This window comes from Brienomyrus brachyistius, unplaced genomic scaffold, assembly GCF_023856365.1.
Source record: "Brienomyrus brachyistius isolate T26 unplaced genomic scaffold, BBRACH_0.4 scaffold58, whole genome shotgun sequence".
Classification (NCBI taxonomy): Eukaryota; Metazoa; Chordata; class Actinopteri; order Osteoglossiformes; family Mormyridae; genus Brienomyrus; species Brienomyrus brachyistius.
The window spans coordinates 1207863-1230205 of record NW_026042333.1 but is presented as its reverse complement, the minus strand read 5'-3'; the positions used below and the strand labels follow the sequence as shown (position 1 = coordinate 1230205).

The window sequence follows — 22343 nt, the reverse complement described above, 5'->3', positions numbered from 1 at the left end:
GGGTTTTATTCTTGCTGGGTTCGTAGAGGCATATATACCTCCAGACTGTGTGAGTTAGGGTGCAGGAGGGAGGGCAGAGAGGTCAAATCCGTAGTGACGTAGGCTGTGCCGGTAAGTTAATGACTGACAAACAAAATCCGGCAGACTTTGCCAGGTCTGACCTAATGAGAATCATTAAAATACAGTGTATGAAGAATATCAAAGCAGTTGGTTACTCACTTGCGGACAGTATGGCATTCTGTCACCGAACGAGTTTTCCTTGGCATTAACAAATATAATTTGTAACGCAGCCAAGTGTTAAACATGAATAATTACAACCAAACTCGACATGGGCGTCCGTCTTGCATTAAGATAAAGTGACCACGACAACGCAGCTCAAGAAAGACTGAAGAGGGATTTATTTCAGCCCCGATGCCTTCCCTTGAAAAGGAAACTTCGGTCAGTCCGGAGAAGATATGTTGCAAGAACACTAAAAGTAAGCTTTCCCGATTGGCGCAGTACACACTCATGCATGCTCATTTCGGTAACTTTTTTTTCTTTCTGTTCCTACTTTTCTGCTTGCATCGGTCTGTTGGATATAACGTAACTGCAGATTGCCAGTTACTGGACAAAGAATGTATATATTTTTCTTTTGCATTGTATTTATTGACACGGTTGCGACGGGTTTGCGTTTAAAAATGTTGTATTTCGAATAAAATTTGTTGTGAGTTTGTGACCTACTATATTGACCAAAATAATTTTATTTGGACGATTATATCATCCGGTGTTTCGTTATGGAACAAGCAGTTCCAGCTTTGCAATAGGGACTGTAGAGGCAAATATATATCATGTAAAATAATCTTGATAATGTTTTGGCACTTTACAGAGCACTTAATGAATACGTAGAGATCAGCACGTAATTGTAGACATTTTGGTTATCTTCATTCAGAAGTTTTTAGTCTTAGAATACCAAAACCCGATTTTGCCCAAAATAATTTTGCATTACTTAGAAATCTTTTGTAATGGCAACTTTTTTTTTTTTTTAAGACGCCGGTAAGACTTGCTTTAATTTTACCCGAGTTTTGTATAGTGTGGACAGGGCAAATAGCCTTTGGTGAAGCAGATGTAAAGTTACACCACTACTCGCTGAGAATCTTTCATGGACACAATGACTTGTATAAGATTGCACGTGGCTCGTTATATGGATCTTAGAAGGAAAAAAAAACCCTTGTTTGCCTTCGTGTAAGCTAACCTATGTTTTGAATTTTATCTAAAAAACGGAAAGAGGAATCCTGCTTTCCCTTTAATTAAACTGGTGGGCATTTTCTGAAGTCTGTATCGAATGGCTCACATTACTGGGTCACTGCACGCGGTAAAGAAAGCTCACTCGATCTCTATATTCTGTATGTCTGATGTTATTGGGCAAAAGCAGTGCCAGTATCCACATTTGCACATAATTTAGAAGGCAGACTAGCTTCCTGTGCAGGGCTGATGGTCAGATTAAGAGCAGAGCAGCACAATAGATACATGTGAAAGATGAACTGGAAAGAGTTGTAATCACCCCTGTTCTTCCCAGTTTGGCTCATTAGACTGATGTTGCTAGGAATAACCTTGGTCTCCTACCAGTTCTTCTCCATCCTGCAAAGGTAAGGAACCAGACCTTTCTTTCCTCCCAATGCTGCTACATCCATTTAATTAGGAATTAAGTCATGAGTATTTATGACCTGAAATGTTACCCAAGATTCCTCAGCCACCGTTTGGTTTTTCCAGATTAAAATCGAAAATTCCACATTCGCATATCTCGTGTGTACCGCCAAATTTTCGGTTAACAAGCTACAACACTTATATCATGTAACAAGAGGCCGAGCCTGTCTTCATCTTCTGAGCATCTCATTAAATTATTATTTTTTTTTGATGACATGGTAACGTGATTCTCATTTACATCCCAAATCCCATTTAAACTTGATCGTTTCCTTTTTCCTTGCTGTGATATCAAATGGTCTTCATGTGGTTCTCATTTGCCGAATTATGGTTCTGAATCCTATATAAATCTCATGCTTGTAAATGGTTGGAAGACAGTGGTCGCCTCCCACTTTGATGTTCCAATTTATTCACTTTTATGGGGGATCAAACCGACCCGGAAACAATCAATCCTCAGAGCATTTTGGATTGCAGTTATTAGTTACTCTTTAATATTTTATGGCTCCAGGTTGTGGTTTACAAACTGGAATGTGAATAGACGGATGCCGAGGGAATCTGTTCACTTTGCTGCATCTGACTGAGAATATTCTCTTCTGAGTCTCTCTTTTGCCGAAACATGGTGAGCATATGATCTTCTCTACTTCTCCAGTTTGGAAGATTCCAGCACATCCCCATCTATCTACGGAACGGCATGTAACAGCTTCAGGTTATGGGACAGCCTGAGATTAAAGTGAGTGTGGGGGGAGAGCCACTGGCAGTTTCACGTTACCAGCAGAGGTGGGACGTTCAGGTGCAGAAGGTACAAATCTAGACCAAGGTTCTGTCTTAGCCAGAGGTGCACCGATCTATTCCTATTGGACGGATCGGCTTTCGGCCACATGTGACCGATCCACATCTGATACTTATTCAGTTTTCGTCAGTCTGTAAAAAGTTGGCTCCTATTTATTCTAAGCCTGTGTGCCTGTAATCAGCAGGTCACTCGTTCAAACCTCGAATCAGCACGTCTGGGTTCTTGAGCAAGGCCCTTAACCCCCCAGATCCCTGGGTGCCGCTATGGGTGGCTGCTCTTCACAGACAGCTTACTCTACAAAACAGAGCAAGTTGAGGGCGGCGTAAAGACGATTTCCCCACGGGGATCAATAAAGTCTTAATAATAATAATTATAATAATAATATTTATTATACAATCAATCACATGACCCTTTCCCATTTTAGATGTATTTTTTTGCGGCATTCAAGCTGATTGCTACCAATGCCACTCAGTCTTTTTGCCACTCAGTGGGTGTGAGCACAGAGACTTCCACCTGCTGTGACATCATGCGCATACCTTTCGCAGTAGGGGGAGGATGAGAACATCAGATAAGAGGGCGACAGTCATGAAGTACTTTATCCATTTAACAACAACGAATAGCACGGGGATTTGCAATCTTTGTAAAAAAACAAAAACAAATTTTTGAGAGGTTGAATAGTATTTAGTGGGAATTCCCACAACACGGCGCACGCAACTGTGCAAGACAGCATGAGTAATATGAAAAAAGCAACCGATGATTTGGGAGTCACTAGCTTGGGCTGTTTCGCACACTCGCTACAGCTTGTGATGCATGAGTGTAAGTGACACTGTTGCCAGTGGGAGAATGATGGTGGGGCGTTTTAAGCGTTGTGTGTCCTCACTTGGAAGATGTTCAGACAGAACTGCAAATACCTCAAAAATGCTTCAAACAAAATGTACAAACGAGGTGGAACAGAACGTTACGTATGTTTCTAGTAGCCTAATTACCTTTTGGCATCCAGTTTTGTCATTTGAGGTTACTAGTTTAAAAATATTAATAATAAAGTGTAGATATATACTTGTTATATTGTTAAAGGGCCTGAACTTTGCACCTCTAATTACCGCTTACCTCTGCTTGCTGTACAAACTTCCTCTGTTCCCATGAATATCATGGAAAGTTAGCTGTTGTTTTCACGGCATAACCAAGAGCTGAAATGTAGTAGTGAAGCATGCTTTTATGCTTTCTTTGTGGAGTCGTACTTCAACCGGGTTTGATCATGAAGTCACACATACCTGAAACCATGTGGATGGATGGCTTTCCCAACTGAGGGTGTGGTTTACTGGAAAAGAGAGAAAAAAATCACTCACATACACACACTTCTGGAAATAGTTAAGAGACCACTCTATATTTTTTCTTAAATCTGCATTCTTTAATCTTGGTTTAATCCTGGTTCTTCTGAGAGAAGACAGGAGACATGGGAAAATACCAGCAACCAGCCAGGTAAAGGGTGGAAGAGACGTCCTAATGCCAGAGATGACCGTGAACTTTGGTCTTCAAAGTTGGTCTTCATGAAGAATGGGAAAGATTAAGCGGTGTGAAGTGCAGAGCAAGGACAGGTTCTTATCAGGCTTCTCGAAGCAGGACTGAAGCCCCGTAAAGCAACGAAGAAGCCCTTCATTAATGAGAAGCGGGGAAGAGCCAGGCTGCAGTTTAAAAAAGGAAAAAAAAGTATATTTTACCCAGACGCATACTGAAACTGAAAATTCTGCTGTCGTCTCTTAATTTTTTTCCCAGATGTGTGTGTCCGTGTGTCCAATCAATAAAACATTGTGGCACCCGAGTGGCGAAGAGATAATGAGGCGGCAGTAAAACGAGCGGTAAAATGAGCGAGAATAAAGAATAAGCTCACACACAGAGCTGGGGAGAGTTTGAGACAAAATTAGATACAGCGTGTATATTATACATGCGTGTATACACATGTAGACATATATAGAACGTTGACATATGTATTAATGTATTTTTTCTTTAGATTTTATATTTTAAAAGACATGTCAATTGTGATTGTGCCTTTTCCCTTTTATGCCGCATGTGAAACCCAGTGTGAGCAGAAACACGCATCTCTTTCTGAGGCTGAAGCAATTCTTCTGGACAGACGGTTCACCCAGTTTACCGCTGCCTTACGGCATTAATGGCAGTGGTACGTCACCCTTTGTCCTCCTGTGCTGGTCAGAAAGTTACAATGCACTACCCCTTGCTGGGGGTGGGGGGAGGTTAACCTCGTAATTCTACTAACTGGTTAGTAAACGAATTTCAGGGGTGGAGATTCAGCCCCATTATTTTACGACATGATTACAATCCTGAGCCAGAGCAGTTCTCTAGTAAAAAGATTAATTAAATTTCATTCAGGAGCCTGACATACTGGAAGTAGCTAACCCAACAGGTGTTGCTACCAGTACGTGGAATTTTCCACCACATGGTATTAAAGACATTAATCATCAGATATAAATATGATAGTTTGACTCTCTGAGAATGCATTTTGACTTTGCACAATCTCTCACTCCCTAGAGGACATCTTGAGGGACATTTTTTCAGTCCTGCCCTATGATGACATTCCTGAACATCTGGAGAGGTAGGAGAATGCCCAGTGCTTTTTAATGATAGTATGTTACCATGGTGATGGGGCTTTGATTGTGACACCATGCTGGTCTTAGTCTGTATCACCCTGTAGGGATGAGTAGGGGCTGCTGTACTGATTCCAGGTGAGGCTGAATTTGGAGATATTGGTTATATACGCCTGTTTGTTAGTCTAAGGCCAGTGTTACCGTATCTTCTGAATATGAGTCGTTGTGACATTTATAAGTTCATGTAATGGGATGTATGGGGAAATAAAACCTTAAAACAGTTGCTAGTGAGTCTTTGGAGAAGAAAACAGGATGATTTCAGTCAGTGTCAGTTTACAAGACCAGTCATCGGAACAAAAAAGTAAAATCTACATTACAATTATGCAGCTAGTGTCTATTCAGCAAATACTTTTATCTACGGTGGCATACAAATGAGGAAAGATTGAGGTGAGAGGGGATTACCCAGGATGCCTAGCGCTGATAGGGTTATTAAGCAAGTAAACTTAACAACCTACTGAGACAATTTCATTGTGACTGAAATGAGACCGCAGTATTTCTCTTGAACAGCGCCTTGTGAAATGTATCAATCTGCCTACTGAGGCCCCATTTTCTCCTGAAGTTATTACCAAAGACCAAAGGAAAAGCAGTTTATTTTGGCATGTGTAGAAATGCCTTGTTTCCACCATTGAGGTGCCGGAGATGGTACTGGACTTTTTCTCAATCCGGAACTGGTTCCGCGTGTTTCCACCCAAAAAAAGCAGGCCCTGTGTCAGAAAAAAACGGCTCTAGCACAACACCATGGAATAGCTGGTCTCAGAATCTGGAACCGTAATGCCAATGAAAGTATTATGGGGTATCATGTAAAAGCCTTATGCATACCCAGAAAATTCAATCCATAACCGATATACTTCATCAGTGAAGCAACTTCCCAGCCTGTTAGCGGAACAACATTAAATAATTTGTTTTTTATTCTGTGGAAAATGAAAGATCAGTGTGCTGGCCAGATTTAATAATAAATTATAAACTGGTTGCAGATTACATAAATAAAAAATTGTGACGCACTGATGGCGAAGAGATCATGACACAGACAACAAAGTTCCGGTTTTAGCAGACTTTATTTGCGCGATAAAATAATGAGCAAGAATTAGCTCACTAGGACACACAAAACTGGAGTCTTCAAGGAGACAAATGTGGATAGAGACAGTACAACGAGTCATGCTCTGAGAACCTTTTTTTCCAGCTTGGCAGCTTCTAAAAACTTCAAATCCGAAAATGATCAAAATAAATAAATGAAAATCAATCAATCAAAAAAAAAAAAAAAAAACGGAATACATATGAACCATTATTTTCACTTCCGCATGCATGACTTTTTCCATTCCTTTTCTTTTTTGAAACTGGGGGAAACACGGGCACCAAGCAAGAACCAGGCCGGCACCAGTGCTCCATGTTGGTAGAAAAGCGGCAACAGACAATTCTGCATAGTTCAGGACTAAAAGTGCAAAGGCACGAAAAACCCCCCACAAAAGGTTTCGCTGTGGCACTGCGCAAGCAGGAGTTCCCCACCCAGTCTTGTCACAGGCATGTGAAGTAACTTAGTCACAGTCGTACCTATGGGGGTGTGGGATGGGAGGAACTCCAGTATGAAGGACTAGAAAAGTAAACAATCCCAGAGTCATCAGGAATATGCTGGTATCATTGCCACTGGCCACAAATCCTGCCACCAAATATAAATACGTACTGTTTGCATTTTCTTAAACTCATCATTAACTTACCTGTCTAGGTACTTTCTCTTAAACCGAGTCCACTTTTTGAAATGAATAATAATTATATATTTCATAGTTTCTCCATTTTGTAGCTTCAAGAAATTTAACATAAATGGAAGAGTTTGTGAACACTGTAAGACTATCACTCACTGTTTTGTGTCTGTCTCTGCAGCTCAAAGTGCAGAACCTGTGTGGTCATTGGAAATGGGTTCATCATCAAGAACACGTCCCTGGGGAACACCATCAACCAGTACGATGTGGTCATCAGGTAAGAATGAGTGTGAGCTTCCATCTTTCAAAGCATCGGCAGTCACAGGCAGGGATGGGAATCTTATTGTTATTGTTGCGAAGAAGCGGAATCGCACACCTCCGATGCCTCTAACGATTCATCTGGACTTTTTGTGTCGCGCGAAATGACGCCACACACATGGAGCGCAGGAAACGGTCCAGAGCATGGCAGCATTTTACAAAGAAGGACGACCATTGTGCAACCAATGCAAAGCCGTTGTCACTTTTAAGGATGGTAACACTGGTAATACGCTTAAGCATTTAAGCTGTCAGCATGGCATTACATTTAAAGATTGCCATGTGTTCGCCACTCCGCCGAGTACAAGCTCCGTGGTCTCCATAGTCACAGTTAACTAATTACGGTGAATGCGTTCAGGGCGTATTGAGAGGAGGGGAGAGGCTGCGCGAGTGTGTGGGTGTGCGTGTGTGCATGCGCGCCTGCATTGAAGTGGTGCTGTGTGAAGTGCAGCGAATGAGGCGGAAACCCTACTGTTGGTATCAATAATGATGAAAATTAGTATCTAATCATATACTATTTTTTAGTATATGATTATTTTTTAAATATTGATTAGTACCTGAGATTCGATTTTTTTTGGCACCCCCAGTTACAACTGTACCGCTGGAGTTGAAAATAATGAGTGTCACTTTCCGAACGTTGTGCTGGCTATTTAAACCGGTACAGTCGTCCTTCGCCACTTCGCGCTTAGACTTTCGCTGCTTCACTCTATCACGGATTTTTGTATATTCAATAAGAAGTTGATCGAGACAGTGAAAATGATATATCGCTATGCATCGGAAGCATCTTTACTCTTCGTAATTACATGCACAATAATAATAATAATAATATGATATTTGTAACGTAATATGTCTTATTTTCGCTTATTTTGTCTAATATATTGGGTAATACGAGTGTAATTGTCATGACCTACCTGTACGATCCTCTTGTGCGCCACGCCCCCTTATTAACCAAGTGTGCAGTCCCGATCGTGACCAGTTTTCTGTCAGTTTGATCCGTCCGGCGTATTTAAGTCCACCTGTAAGCCCAGGTTTGTCATTGACGTTTTGATGTTACATGTTCCTGTGTCCTGCTGTTGGAGTGATTCCACATAAACCCTTCGATCCTGATTCCTCGTCTCCCCGTTTCTGTTTCCGTGTCCAGCAATAATAACAGTAATGGTAACTAAAGGGTGTTATTTCATGTCTAATAATGTGTTTTAAAAAAACGGATTTACAAGGTCGTAAACAGGTTTTTATGCTCTAACGAACTACGAAAATATTCGATTTATAAGTAAAGAATCCTCGGCACACGCCTCCTCTTTACCCCGACCTGCAGAACTGTCGTAAACGTGGAAATGAGTTGCGTTGTGAATCTGCGGTCGATTACTTTTCCTTAAGGACCCGGTTATGTGTCTCAATAAGTTGAAATTGAATTTATGAACTGAAAATTTTCCAGGTAGGATAAATGCAGTTTCAAGTTATTGGAATTCAGATTCAAACTAATGAATTCAGATTCAGTTTTGTAATGGCGACAACTGCAGATTCAAATATACAAAATTCATAGTCTGCTTCTAGTGGCACAAATATCAGCCCATAGATTTGCACCCTGGTACTGGTAGTGAAATGCGTTCATTAGCTTTGTATGTCAGTACTTTGTAAAGCATATGTGTAATATTAAACTATAGGGTGTTGCCTACTTCAGGAGTATTAGTAAGTTTTGACAAGTTCAAGTGTTAGAAAAATGGCCTGGTTTTGTGGTAATGTGCCTGTGTGCTTGTTACTACAGTCTTGCAACAAATATTTTAAATTTATCGTTTATTGTTCATATCACACTACAGTTAATAAAACAGCTGCTTTTGGTATGGAAAACTGCATAGAACTACCGTGTTTATTTTGTAAATATGTAGCTGGCCAGGTCTAATTACATGTCCACAAAATTATAATCAGTGATAAATTAATATTTGATTATTTTTACACTGATTAGGAATTGATAAGGGAATCAATAGAGAACCTTCTCATGTTGCGTTCACAATATCTGTTTACCACTTTACGTCTTTGTTTACCACTTGAAACAATGAGGGTGTGTTCATGCTTCAGGGAAAAACGCTCTGCTTTCGTGCCCCTCCAGGTTTACGTAGCTCCAGAGTTAGCTACCAAACAATACGTTCCACGACCTACACACACCAGATGTAGCCTGGTATGTCTGGATGTTTGATGAATTGAAGGACATTGTGTATAGAATGTAACGTGTATTCATGCTAATTGATGAGCGGGATGATTTTTGTTTTAGCTGGCAATATTGGTAGCTAATGTTAGCTTGTTACTGCACAGATGTACAGGCATGCTCTGAAAGGGAAGTAGCAGCAATGATTTGTGGGTGTGTGTGTGTGTCTGAGTAGGATGTTGGTCCTTCACCTGTCACCAGGAAACATCGGTGCACCTTACCTTGGGCCGCGCATACGTCCTGAGTTATGCTGGAAATTCGTCATTCCTTCATAATCAGTCCCTCTGTTTGATAAGAGGGTGACGGCGGGACTTTATGCCTCTGCGTCTGGGCGTGTTCTAACCTCTGGCACTTTCCTGCCTGTGTGGAATTTCTATACAGGCCTTGTCCAGACACTCCTGCAATCCAGAGACATGCCTTTAGAAAAATTGGTTTCTCTAATTCAGTGTTTCCCAACCCTGTCCACAGGTACGGGGTGATAGTCCACATTTTTGCTCCCACGCCTTCCCTTATACACATGCTCCAGGTATTCAATGTGCTTGATTTGGCTGGGAGGGAGCGAAAATGTGGACTGTGATGGGGGTCTGTGCAGGGAACACTGCTCTAAACTATACATAGTGCATGATAGTGTTTCAAGTGTGCGTGCCATTCCATGGACTGGCATCCCACCCAGGGAGTCCCCAGCCTTATGCCCTGTGCTGCCTTGGACAGACTCCCGACCCTTCAGGGACCCCGACTGGGGTGCGCAGGTGGAAGATGGCTGGACGAATGGTGTGTCTTTGTTGTTCAGGTCTCCAGCAGATCTCAAGATGTTCAAATGTGCCGAGATCTGGTGCCTGGGACAGCCATCGTCGTTTACATCACTGACACGGCCTGTGTGCGTCTGCATAAGTAGCTACCTTACGATCTGTTTGTTTTTTTTTTTTGGCCTGTTTGCAGGATCAACGACGGTCCCGTGAGGGGCTTCGAGAAGGATGTAGGCAACAAGACCACCATGCGCTTCTTCTACCCCGAGTCGGCCGTCTCCGATCCCAATGTCCACAATGAGCCGGACACCCTCATGGTGCTTGTACCCTTCAAGCTAGTAGACCTGATCTGGCTTAGGGACATTCTGTACAATAAGAAGAGGATAGTAAGTATTTATCTCCGGACGAAACATCTAGCTGAGGAATTTGTATTTCCTTGTTCCTAGAGGACAAAGTGTTTGACGTGGCCCTACTTGGGTTTACTCAACCAGGTACAGTTGGGCTTCTGGAAGCCACCGCCCAGGACCTGGCTGGGCAGGTCGTCTCAGTTCCGTATACTGGATCCCTTCTTCATGCACCACACAGCCAGCGATCTGCTAGGGACTCCCTTCAACCCGGATGTAAGTGAGCATGTTCTCCCGGGTGCACTGTCATTACCAGGCGAATATAATCACAGGACCCAGCCGCAGCGCTTGTAACATCAGCAAAAAGGCGAAACGAACGAAGACCTAATGTAAACTATATATTAATTGCGTTACTAAATAGGTAGTTGAGATTGAAATTTTCATAGTAGCTGAACATCCAACGACTTTACTTACACTTTTTTTTGTGATCGCAGCCTCTCATGTATCACAAGCTGCAGCGAGTGCCTCTCAGCGAGTGTCCAAACTAGTGACTCACATCATCCAGTGCTTTTTTTTTTTGTATTACTCCCACTGTCTTGCACAATTCCGTGTCCTTTGTTCACTAGGATTCTCTGATGGCATCTGAAACTGAAATGCTGGTATCTGATCCACGAAGTTCTTTAATAGTGAAAGTGATTAGTTGTCATTGACATGCTACAGAACAGTGCACAACAGTGAAATGTGTCTTCTGTATTTAAGCTACAGTACAGGCTTTCTGCTTTGCACACTCTTGGCATTCTCTCAATGAGCTTCAAGAGGTAGTCACCTGAAATGGTTTTGAGGGAGTTCCCAGAGGTGTTTAGCAAGTGTGCAAAGCAGTAATCAGAGCAAAGGGTGGCTATTTTGAAGAAACTAGAATATAAAACACGTTTTCAGTTATGCCACCTTTTTTTGTTAAGTTCACAACTCCACATGTGTTCATTCATAGTTTTGATGCCTTCAGTTAGAATCTACCAATGTCATGGTCATGAAAATAAAGACACCACATTGAATGCGAAGTTGTGTCCAAACTTTTGGCCTGTACTGTATGTGTGACATAGCAGGGGGCAGCTAAATCAGCATCCAGAGAGCAGAACCTTATTCAGAATACCCCCTAATGGTACAGACATGGACAAATATGTTGGTACTGCGAGAGAAAAATTGACGAGAGGGATTTTTTTTTGTAATCCGCTTTTAGAATGTTATATAGAACTTCACCACTTTATATACTGATGCAAGAGTGCTTGTGTGTTAGGTAGCTGACACCCAAGAATGTAAGCTCAGGAGAATTAAGAGTTAACCTTAGTGCAGCAATATGTGTTTGAACATGATGCTCATTAGATAGGAGCAGAAATGCTGGCCAGTGAACAGAAGTGTAAGTTTGGAACATGCTTATCAGACAGAGCGGGGGAAAAAGCCCCAGTTGGGTGGGGGCTGTATGCAGGTGGGCAGGCCTATGAAGTAACTGTTGTACGACAAGTGCATATGCTTCATTTTGACAAGATGCATAAAATGTATGTGCCTCATGCCAGCCAGTTTGGTCCACTTCTGGAGGGGAGGGGATGCAAGCTGTCTGCCTACCACTATAAAGGGGATGTTAAAGTTCTCCAAGCATAAACACGGAGGTGGCAGTGAAGTGCGTGCTCCCTGAATCCAGTAAGAAAGCGGCGTCATAATCTGAAGCGCAGGCCGTTTCGCAAATTTCTACCTCAGATCCCTTCCACAAAACACTGCGTCTCTGAAATGACTTAAAACTGACAAAAGGTTTACCGGCATCCCTTATTGTGTATTCCATGTTTAACACAGATCAGACTTTGCTTTTATTGAGTCGGTTGAATATTTTACATAATTTAACAACTGGACAAAAAAAGATGGAACCCTTAATTTAATGTCGTGGCACCACCTTTTGCAGCAGTCACTGCCGACAAGCGGTCTCTGTACTTCACAGTGAGGCGTCTGCATTTGTCAGCAGGTGGTCTGGGCCACCCTTCTTAAGCAAACTGCTCAAGCTGTCTCAGGTTTGAAGGGCGGCGTCTCCACACTGCGGTTGTCAGATCATTCCATAGATGTTCCATAGGATTAAGATCTGGGCTCACGTAGGACCATCTAAGAATAGTCCAGTGTTTTCTTTGCAGCCGTTCCTGAGTGCTTTTAGCTGTGTGTTTCGTATCGTTATCCTGTTTGAGGACCCATAACCTGCGACTGACGCTGAGCTTTCTGACACTGGGCAGGATGTTTCGCTCCAGGATGCCTTGGTAGTCTTGAGACCTCATTGTGTCCTGCACAGATCCAAGGTTCCCCATGTCAGATGCAGCAAAGCCGCCCCAAAACAAAACTGAGTCTCCACCATGTTGCACAGCAGGTGTGGACATCTTCTCTTTTAATGTTTCATTTTTCCTTCTGTAAACATGGAGCCTTATCTGCTGGTGTGGTACCTTCTGATTGGAAGCATGCTAATATAACGCCCATATTTAAAAAGGGGGATAGATGTAATCCAGCAGACTATAGGTCAATTAGTTTAACTTTCATAACTGGAAAAGTAATGGAAGCTATAATTCAAGTGAAGATGGCAGATTATCTGGATTCAAATAACATTCTGAGGGATAACCGACATGGATTTAGGAGAGGTAGGTCCTGTTTAACTAATCTGCTGGTTCGTTGAGGAAGCTACAAGCAAAATTGATTACAAAAAGGCCTACGATGTGATCTACTTAGATTTCCAGAAGGCCTTTGTTGTCCCCCACAAACGGCTCTTGCTTAAGCTCAAGGCTGCAGGGGTTTTAGGAACTGTAGCAGCTTGGATCGAAAACTGGTTAACAGACAGGAAGCAGCGAGTAGTTATTAGAGGCACAATGTCACAGTGGGCCTGCGTTCATAGTGGGGTACCGCAGGGTTCAATTTTAGGACCACTATTGTTCCTAATTTGCATGAATGAAATTGACACCAATACATACAGCAAACTGGTTAAATTTGCAGACGACACCAAGGTGGGTGGTGTAGCAGATACTGATCTAGCAGCACAGAGGCTACAACGGGATCTGGATTTAATTAGCGACTGGGCTGATACCTGGCAGATGAAATTTAACATAGATAAATGTAAGGTAATCCATGCAGGGAGCAGAAATATAAAGTACGGATATTTTATGGGTTCCACTGAAATAAAGGTAGCTGATTACGAGAAAGATCTTGGTGTGTATGTTGATGCTTTCATGTCCCACTCTCACCAGTGTGGGGAAGCAATAAAAAAGGCCAATAGGGTGTTGGGTTACATCTCTGGGTGTGTGGAGTTTAAGTTAAATGAGGTGATTCTATGATTATACAATTCCTTGTTAAGACCCCACCTAGAATATTGTGTGCGGGTTTGGTCACCATACCTTAAGAAGGACATTGCTGCCTTGGAAAAGGTGCAACGTAGGGCTACAAGAATGATTCCTGGTCTTAGAGGAATGTCTTATGAGGAGAGGTTAGCTGAGCTGAATCTGTTTAGCCTCAAGCAAAGGAGACTAAGGGGGGACATGATTCAGGTTTATAAGATTCTAACAGGTCTGGATGCTGTTCAGCCAAATGGCTACTTCAATATTATTTTAAATACTAGAACTCATGGCCATAAATGGAAATTAGCAGGTGAACATTTTCAAATGAATCTGAGGAAGCACTTCTTTACACAGCGTGTAGTTAGAGTATGGAATAGTCTTCCTGTTGGTGTAGCACAAACTAAAACCCTGACTTCCTTTAAATCAGAGATAAGATTTCAATAACTCTGAGCTATTAAGTTCTCCCCAAACGAGCTTGATTGGCCGAATGGCCTCCTCTCGTTTTTGTAAATTTATGTTCTTATGTAGCTGCTGTGACTGATCAAAAAGCTCTAGTTTTGTCTCATCCATCCAAAGACATTTTTTGGGGCTTGTCAACGTGCATTTTGGTGAATTCCACTCTGGCTTTTTTATGTTTTTCTCTCAATGGTGGTGCCCTGCTGGGTCGTCTTCCATGGAGCCCGTTATTGTTCAAAATGCGACACATGGTGTGATCAGAAGGTGACGTACCTTGACCTTGGAGGTCAGCTTGAATGGTTTTGGATGGTTTCCTTGGCTCTTTATCTACCATCCACACCGTCCTTCTGATGAACCTGAGGTTGCATTTCCTCTTACGTCCACATCCTGGGATGTTCGCTACAGTCCCATGAACCTTATGATTTTTAATAATATTGGTAACTGTGGTCACAGGAACATGAAGCTGCTTGGAGATGGTTTTCTAGCCTTTCCCATTTTGACGTGGTTCTCTATAATCTTCTGTCTGAGCTCCTCAGACGGCTCCCTCCTTTATTTTCTCTGGGCCATCTTCAGTGTGGTGCACACAGTAATAACAAACGCAGTAGCGTGTTCATCCCCTTTAAATGGGCTGAATGGCTGATGAAAAGCTTGAAGGCACATTTGATATTAATTAAGGTTAAACAGTTTGAAACATCACTGTGGTGCTACACTGAAAAAAAAAAAAAAAAAGTCCGTTCAATTACTGACAGCTGTGGTATCCAGAATTTCACCGTAAAAATTACAGTAGTACTGTTTAATGTATAACGGTATACCTTGTTTCCATTAACTGTAGAACTACATATTTAAAACTGTATTTTAACACGTATCCTCCAATCTATTGGACACCACTGTAAAATTCAAATTATGTAGTTTTTACATTTCCAGTGAATTTAAGGTATTTTACAGTATTTTACTGCATTTTTAAAAATTGTACAGTCAAACAATGTATTAAATACATAGATATTTTGTATTTGCTTTTACAGTTCTTTCTATATTTGAAATATTTTTACCGGAGTTGTTTTTTTACGGTATTATTCTATAGAATAAATAATTCTTGGTAGCCCTAAAGAGACTATGTCCATACAATTTTAGCATATCTTTGTAAAACAAACAAGAATTCCTTTTCACAATTGTATTGGTTTATTCGACACATACTAAAGGCAAGCAGCTATACATTAGACAATTAATGTTAATTGAATCACTTCAGGAGGAATGAATACATTGTTTAATGAACTGAAAGGGTACCAACAAATTTGTCCACGTCTGTACTTTGCTGATTGGGGATTCAATTGCAAGTGTACTTTAACCATTATGCCACCACTATCGTTAAATTGTAGCTTTGCAGGTTTACCCAATATTCAGTTTAGAGACATGGGTCAGACACTCGAGATCCAAATGCTGTGTCTGTAGTGAAACTCATTGACTGATCATCTTTAACTTGTTCCTCAATGAGCGCAATCACTCTAGAGTAAAGCCATCTCAGAAATATGTTTTCGAGATGGCGAAATGTGCCGTTGATCTAGATGTTCCATCAGGTGGCAAAGTCCCACATTGTCTACAACATCTGTAGAACGGCGAGTTCTAGTCACTTTTCTGTTATTTTCACCACTATTGAACTATTGTTTGGAAGTTTTTCCTGATATCTAAATGCCTCAAATGCCTTTTTTTTTGCCTTAACTCTTCATGTTCCTTCCAAGTTTAAGGTGCTTGATTAAATTAGTTATTTCATACACAGCAATGCTACTGTACTTCCTCTCCAAACTTTGTTTTTACGAGATGTAAAAAGTCGCGTAAAATATTTGCAGATTGCAGACGTTTGTGCGTTTTGCAAGCATGCATGTCGCATTTACTGTCGTCACCCTCTTGTCCGATGTTCTTGTGCTCCTCATCTTCCGTGTGATGTCACAGCAGGCGGACGTCACTGCCCTCACAGCAAAACACCGAAAGGCAACGTTAGCGTTCAGCTTGCGTGCCGCAAAAAATGCATCTAAAATGGGAATGAGCTTTCATGCGATTGATTTGTACAAATCGATTTACCAAGGAATGGCAGCTCTCTTTACGAACTGCCGAAAACTAAATAAATAACCGATGAGGATCGGTGACACATGGCCGATACCCAGTCCGTCTAATTGGGCAAGAATTGGTGCCGATACTGACCTCGAATATGGGATTAGTGCACCTCTAGTGTTAACCTCTATTCAAAAGCTGTGTGACAAAGTGGACAACATATTAGAGAAATGTTTCCATAACCAGGGGTGGCCATCCAGAAAGGGCCAGTGTGTATGCGGGCTTACTCTGCAACTCCCTAATTAGGTCACTAATTAGAGAACTGATTGGCTGAAGAATTCTCACACCTGGGTTTGAACAGCTGACCTAAAGGTTATCCCAAAAACCTGCAGACACACTGGCCCTTTGCGGATAAGACTGGCCACCCCTGTGGGTAAGCCAAATTTAAACAAAGCAGACAGGATCCTACCCCCGGCCTGCAGGCTGGTTTCGGTTTTCTGGCGGTTTTCTCAGCGCATTTTATCAGAATTATCTATCGATCGGGGCTACCCTACCGAAACATGCTGCTGTCTTTTTTATGGGCTGAAACCAATAGCGTATAGTCCTAAAAATTAACTAAACTGGAAAAAAAAAAAACACAAACTAATTGTCATGCCTGGCCCGTGCGATCCTCATGTGTGTGCCACGCCCACTCCTGCTGCAGCTATGCCGAGGCTCCTCTGTAACCCCTGTCACCCTCTAACTTTAACCCCTGTAACTCCTGTTCCCGACCCCACTCAAGCCTGGACAGTCTAACCATCGCTCCTCCCTCCTTGGAGGTGGAGGAGCTTGAATGGGACCCCTGGGGGACCCTCCTTGTCACTGCTCCGCCCTTGCCCTGGCGAGCTTGACCCCGGCCAAGGGTCCTAATGTCTGTGTCCAAGAAGGGCAGAGGACATAGATGCAAGGCTGGGGTCCCTCCCACCCTGCCCCCTGGCTCGCCCTCCCTCGCTTGCGCTGGGGCTCGGAGAGTGCCTGCGGGTCCCCCTCTCTCCTTACCTTCGCCGGTGTCCCCTTCAGCTTCCTCGTCCCCTTCCCTGGTGCTCCCTCCGAACTCCCTCCTCGGCCCCTCTGTCTGTCCCTCGCCATGCCTCCTCGGCCCCTCTGAGGTCCCCTCCTGCTCTGGCAAGCACCTAGGCATGCAGACTGCTTCTACAAACATTTGCGAAAGAATGGGTCGCTCTCAGGAGCTCTGAATTCAAGTGTGGTACTGTGATAGGATGCCACCTGTGCAATAAGTCCATTAGTAAAATTTCATCGCTACTAAATATTCCATGGTCAACTGTTAGTGGTATTATAATATAGTGGAAGCAATTGTAAAGAACAGCAACTCAGCCACGAAGTGGTAGGTCATGTGAAATCAGGGGTAAAGCATGCTGAGGCGTGCATTGTGCAGAAGAGATTTATGCTCTCAACTTTGTGGGAACAGTTTGGGGACGGCCCCTTCCTGTTCCAACATGACTGCACACCAGTGCACAAAGCAAGGTCCATAAGGACATGGATGAGCAAGTCTGGTGTGGAGGAACTTGGTTGGCCTGCACAGGGCCTTGACCTCAACTGGATAGAACATTTAAGGATGAATTAGAATGGAGACTGTGAGCCAAGTCTTCTCGTCCTACATCAATACCTAATAAATACTCTCCTGGAAGAATGGTCAGAAATTCCCACAAACACACTCCTAAACCTCGTGGACAGTCTTCCCAGAACAGTTGAAGCCGTTATAGCTGCAATGGGTCGGCCAACTCCACATTAGGAGCTATGTATTAAGAATGGGATGTCGTTAAGGTTCATGCGTGTGCAAAGGCAGGTGTCCCAATACTTTTGGCAATAAAGTGTATTTTCAGTGTTTTGAAATCCCTCACGTTTGCGTGCTCTGTTCACATCTGGATAAAAGGAAATGGTTAAACTTGTGAAATTAATGCTCAACCAGCCGAAATCCCCAGGGCTTTGATGGTCTGTGTGACGTAAGGAGCGCAGGTTAGCATGCCCCTTACTGGCGTGAGTTAATAACTCCTGTTTGTATTTTGTGATTTCTCCTCTCCCGCTTGCAGAAACCTGTCTGCCCAACCTCTGGGATGCTGGCTGTCTACGTGGCTTTGAACTTCTGCAGTGTGGTGCACCTAGCGGGATTTGGCTACCCCAGCGACAAGAACGACTTGATTCATTACTTTGGGAGAGACACGATGGACTTCATGATTGTGAGTGGAAGTTTTTGGGTGTGGAATAAAAGAAAAAAATTTTTTTCTTGTGAATATGACACATCCTGTGGTTCTCACCCACAAAAATAACATTTAGTCAGTAACAGGTTTGTTAACATGCTCATGTTTTAAAGCTATAGAGTCTCACAGCTGTAGTTTTTTGGTGGATCATTCATAAGTCTTAAAGGTTGCAAAATAACTGAAAATAGCTTTTTTTTTTTTTTTTTACCATTGGATATTAAATATGAGGTGCTTCCTAAAGACCAATTCAGTAATTGCATCCATATAAGTAGAATATAATATAGAATCATTTATTCATTTTTTTTTGCATATTAGGGCTAATTTATACAACAGGCAGGTGTTTGGCAGGTGTTTATTGGAAAGCTCTCTCGATGTCCCACAACTTTGCTGTGTAGAAAGTCCACGTTTCTTAGCCTCTTGAAAGGCACTATATTAGCCCTTTCAGATCTTGGACATCAGACATCTCTGACGAACCTGCCTTCATCACCACCTTGCTTGTCTGCCTCAGTTCCAGAACTCTGAGCACAACATCACCCATGAAGCACAGGTTCTGAAGAGGCTGGAGGACCATGGGGTTATTCAGTTCCTTCACCCGCACTAATGACAGGCACCCGGTCCTCTGGCATCTGGGCTGTTACTGGAAGTGGGGGACCGCCTGGATGTCAGCCAATCAACGGACTCTGGTCATGCGACTGTTTGGCTTGTGGCAGAGACTTTTACTGCCCCGTTCATCTATTCCCTCTGCACCTGTGAGTTTCACATTCATGGAGTATGAGAGGGCGCCACCGAGTGGCTCATGTTACCAGCTCATCCATTTCCTCTCAGCAGCAATGACTATGAGACGGGTTCTTTTCAGACGCTGCACACAGACCATAATCCCTGATTTCACAGCCTGCCATTGACCCTCCTAAGAGCCGATGTACTGTTTTGATTTGATTTTCGGATCCTGGTTACAGAATAGCTTTATTTTATGTCTCTCCCTGTTGTTTTGTGAAAATCGTCTCCAAAACTGCACATGAATAAAATGCAATTTCCACGATCTTCCTGTCACATCTCCCTGGCTGCTTTTGCACTAAATTTCCATGCTGTGAAGCAGTTCTTGTTGTTTCAGGTGGGAGTTCCCATAGTGGCCACTAGAGGGAAGCAGAGTGCAATGCATACACTGGATTTCACGAGATGAATTGAAGATCTTTCCGATGCACCCTTTCCGTAGCCATCAATAATGAAGGAGAATAACATTCTCAAAAGTGACCCTACATTAACGCTGATGTAACTGTTACGGATCACATCAATCTTATGAGTGATGTCATTTCCCCTTTACATGCTGACCCTGTGATGCATGGTCCATTCTACAAACACTTTTATATACCTTTAGAGACCCAGCATATAAAATAAAAAAATCAAGCCACAAATGGCCATGACTCGGCAAACATTTACCGAATGTTTCTTCCATAATTACTTTCTGAACATTTTTTATGTTTTATAAATATTTTTTAATTAAATGAATTCTTAATATTTCATACCCTAGGCTAATAATAGTACGGACGCTCCTCTACTTACGAACGAGATACGTTTTTGAACGGCCGATCGTTACTTGAAATGTTCGTAAGTCGTCAGTCAACATCATTTTAAGGGTGTACGCAAGTACAAAGAACTAGGATGCTGAGAGTAGAGACTCTACGCTGCTGCGCGGTGGGAGTAGCGGCCAGAAGTCATGCTAGGCGGAATTGGCGCATAGAAGAAAAAAAATTGATGTTGCGGACAGGGAACGGGAGCCCAAGGAACACAGTTTGGACTTGCAGTCCTGTTCGTTCGTATATCTGAAAATTCATAAGTTGAAAGTTCGTAAGTAGAGGAGCATCTTACATTATAAATGTATTTATATAGTAATAACTTTAAGTCTGATAATGTGTTACTCAGTACAATAATCACAAACTGCAGTGACATTTTTATTGTCATTCCAACATGGCTCCTGGCGGATGCTAAAGCAATCCACCGTTTGGCGGACTGGCGCGGATGGTCATATGGGGTGCACCTCTTCGTCTGTGTACTCTTTTATAAACGCACTATCCAAAACCGCGATATATTACAACGTAACATTATCAGGTCAATAGTGACCAAATACCATTCTCACAAAAAGTCGTTGTAAACTTTTCCTTTTTTTTTCGCTGGTAAACCGTTACAGACTAAACATACCACTGATAACTCAAAAACTGCGGACTTCACCTTCTGGTCAGTAGTTTCCCGGCACGTCAGCATATGGACGTTTTTTGTAACACTTTTACATACGTTGCGTCGCTACCGACCCGATAGCTTTTACGCCAATAGTGATGAAAAGAAATTTCATGCCATTTCTAATGTTTTGCGTAAATTATTACAGATGAAAAATATGAGGCATATCTTAAGAATTTAGTCGAAACTGCATCAAATAATATTAAATATGTAAAAAGTGACATCTCGGGTCAACGCATCTAAGGGTAAATTTTGTGTGGTTTGATGAAAGTATTTTTCTAACTAGATCAGAGGATAATCTTCCCCGTAAATCATGCAGGAATCCACAGTTGCCATGCGTGCAGTGCTCTTTATAAAGACGGTCCCAAGCCCCCGCAGAGGTGCAGTGTGTTCAGGTAAGTGTGAGACTCTGGCAGCAAGACAGCTCCAGCTGTCTCACCAATACATAATACATAATCCTTTCCTAGTCTCTTGTTTGCTTCTCCAGCACAAGAAGTCCTGATACATTTTAGCTATATTTCCTCGCTCATGGGGGTGGAGGGGTCTGTACTCATTTTGGACCCGAACAAGCTACTAATGAGCTATTTTTAACTGACAGTTTCTTAAATCCTACATTTAATCATCCATTCGTGCATTTATTAGGCACTTCTGTATGCTTTTTTGTTGTTGTTGTTGTTGATGGTGGTGGTGGTGGTGGGGGGGGGGGGGAATTATGTGTTTCTAGGCAGTGGTTTTATTTCTATGGGGGCAAGACAGATAGAAGGACATGACCCTTGTCCCTCAAGCTTCTGAACCAAATCCTTCTCCGGTAATTGAGTCAAAAAAAAGGTTTCTCCTCTCAATATGGTGCATTGGTGCCTTTTAAATAATGCAGGTTTGAGGGGGTGCCTAAATCGCAGGGTCTACGCCAGACAGCACCGGCTGCCAGACATGGTACATCCTAAACACCCCAAACGCGTTCGCAGGAAGGCGACCTCTGCTTTAGCCATTCACCGGGCACCTCGTGAAGGTGTCAGGAAACCAGCCCGAGCTTCGTCAAAGCATTTATATATCCTTCCCCTAGGGGGCGCTGATGTTACACTTCATATTTTACTCTGGCCTCGGTCAGCCTGGCTCTGAAGTTCACAGGTGCAGAACAAAATAGTCTTTATAGACTGCGAATAATAAGCTTCTTGATGATGCCCTGAGGTGGAGTTCGAGGGTGAGGTCGTCCGTGCACTACTGCCTAATTCCTGGCACTTATGGATCATGAGCTGTTGGTTTTTCCACCAGAGGGGTGACTTTCACGGCAGTCCTTATGCGTTCATTCCCTGCACTGGAGCAAAGGCGACCTGCTCACTGCCGTGCAGCCTATTTGTCCGCGGGAGGGCAGTTAGACTGGAAGCTACTAGCACTTGTAACCAAAAGGCGCTACGAGGTCACATGAATGATTCTGCTGTTGTACCCTTGAGCAGGGTAATCGAGGTGCATCTCTACAAAGCCACACGTCAGCTGCCACTGTACCCCTGCCGGCCTCAACTCTCAACGAAATCTGTCCCGTTGTCTCTGCGGGCCCCTCCCATTCCC

General features: G+C 42.7%; 1 protein-coding gene across 5 annotated transcripts; it reads left to right on the top strand.

Moving 5' to 3' along the window:
• Position 1: 1 nt before the first annotated feature.
• Positions 2–19584, top strand: LOC125724899 (CMP-N-acetylneuraminate-beta-galactosamide-alpha-2,3-sialyltransferase 4-like). Of its 5 annotated transcripts, none has more exons than XM_049001352.1 (11): positions 2–111; positions 352–475; positions 1556–1625; positions 2330–2410; positions 4549–4646; positions 5015–5078; positions 7006–7101; positions 10282–10474; positions 10580–10708; positions 18378–18524; positions 19054–19584. In XM_049001352.1, exons 2-11 carry the CDS (start codon positions 412–414, stop codon positions 19144–19146), a joined length of 1035 nt encoding a protein of 344 aa, XP_048857309.1. In that variant the 5' UTR covers positions 2–111; positions 352–411; the 3' UTR covers positions 19147–19584. The 5 variants fall into 5 exon arrangements, with proteins under 5 accessions (XP_048857309.1, XP_048857313.1, XP_048857314.1 ...); XM_049001355.1 differs by having other exon boundaries at positions 16–111; positions 407–475; XM_049001353.1 differs by having other exon boundaries at positions 23–111; positions 291–475.
• Positions 19585–22343: the final 2759 nt, after the last annotated feature.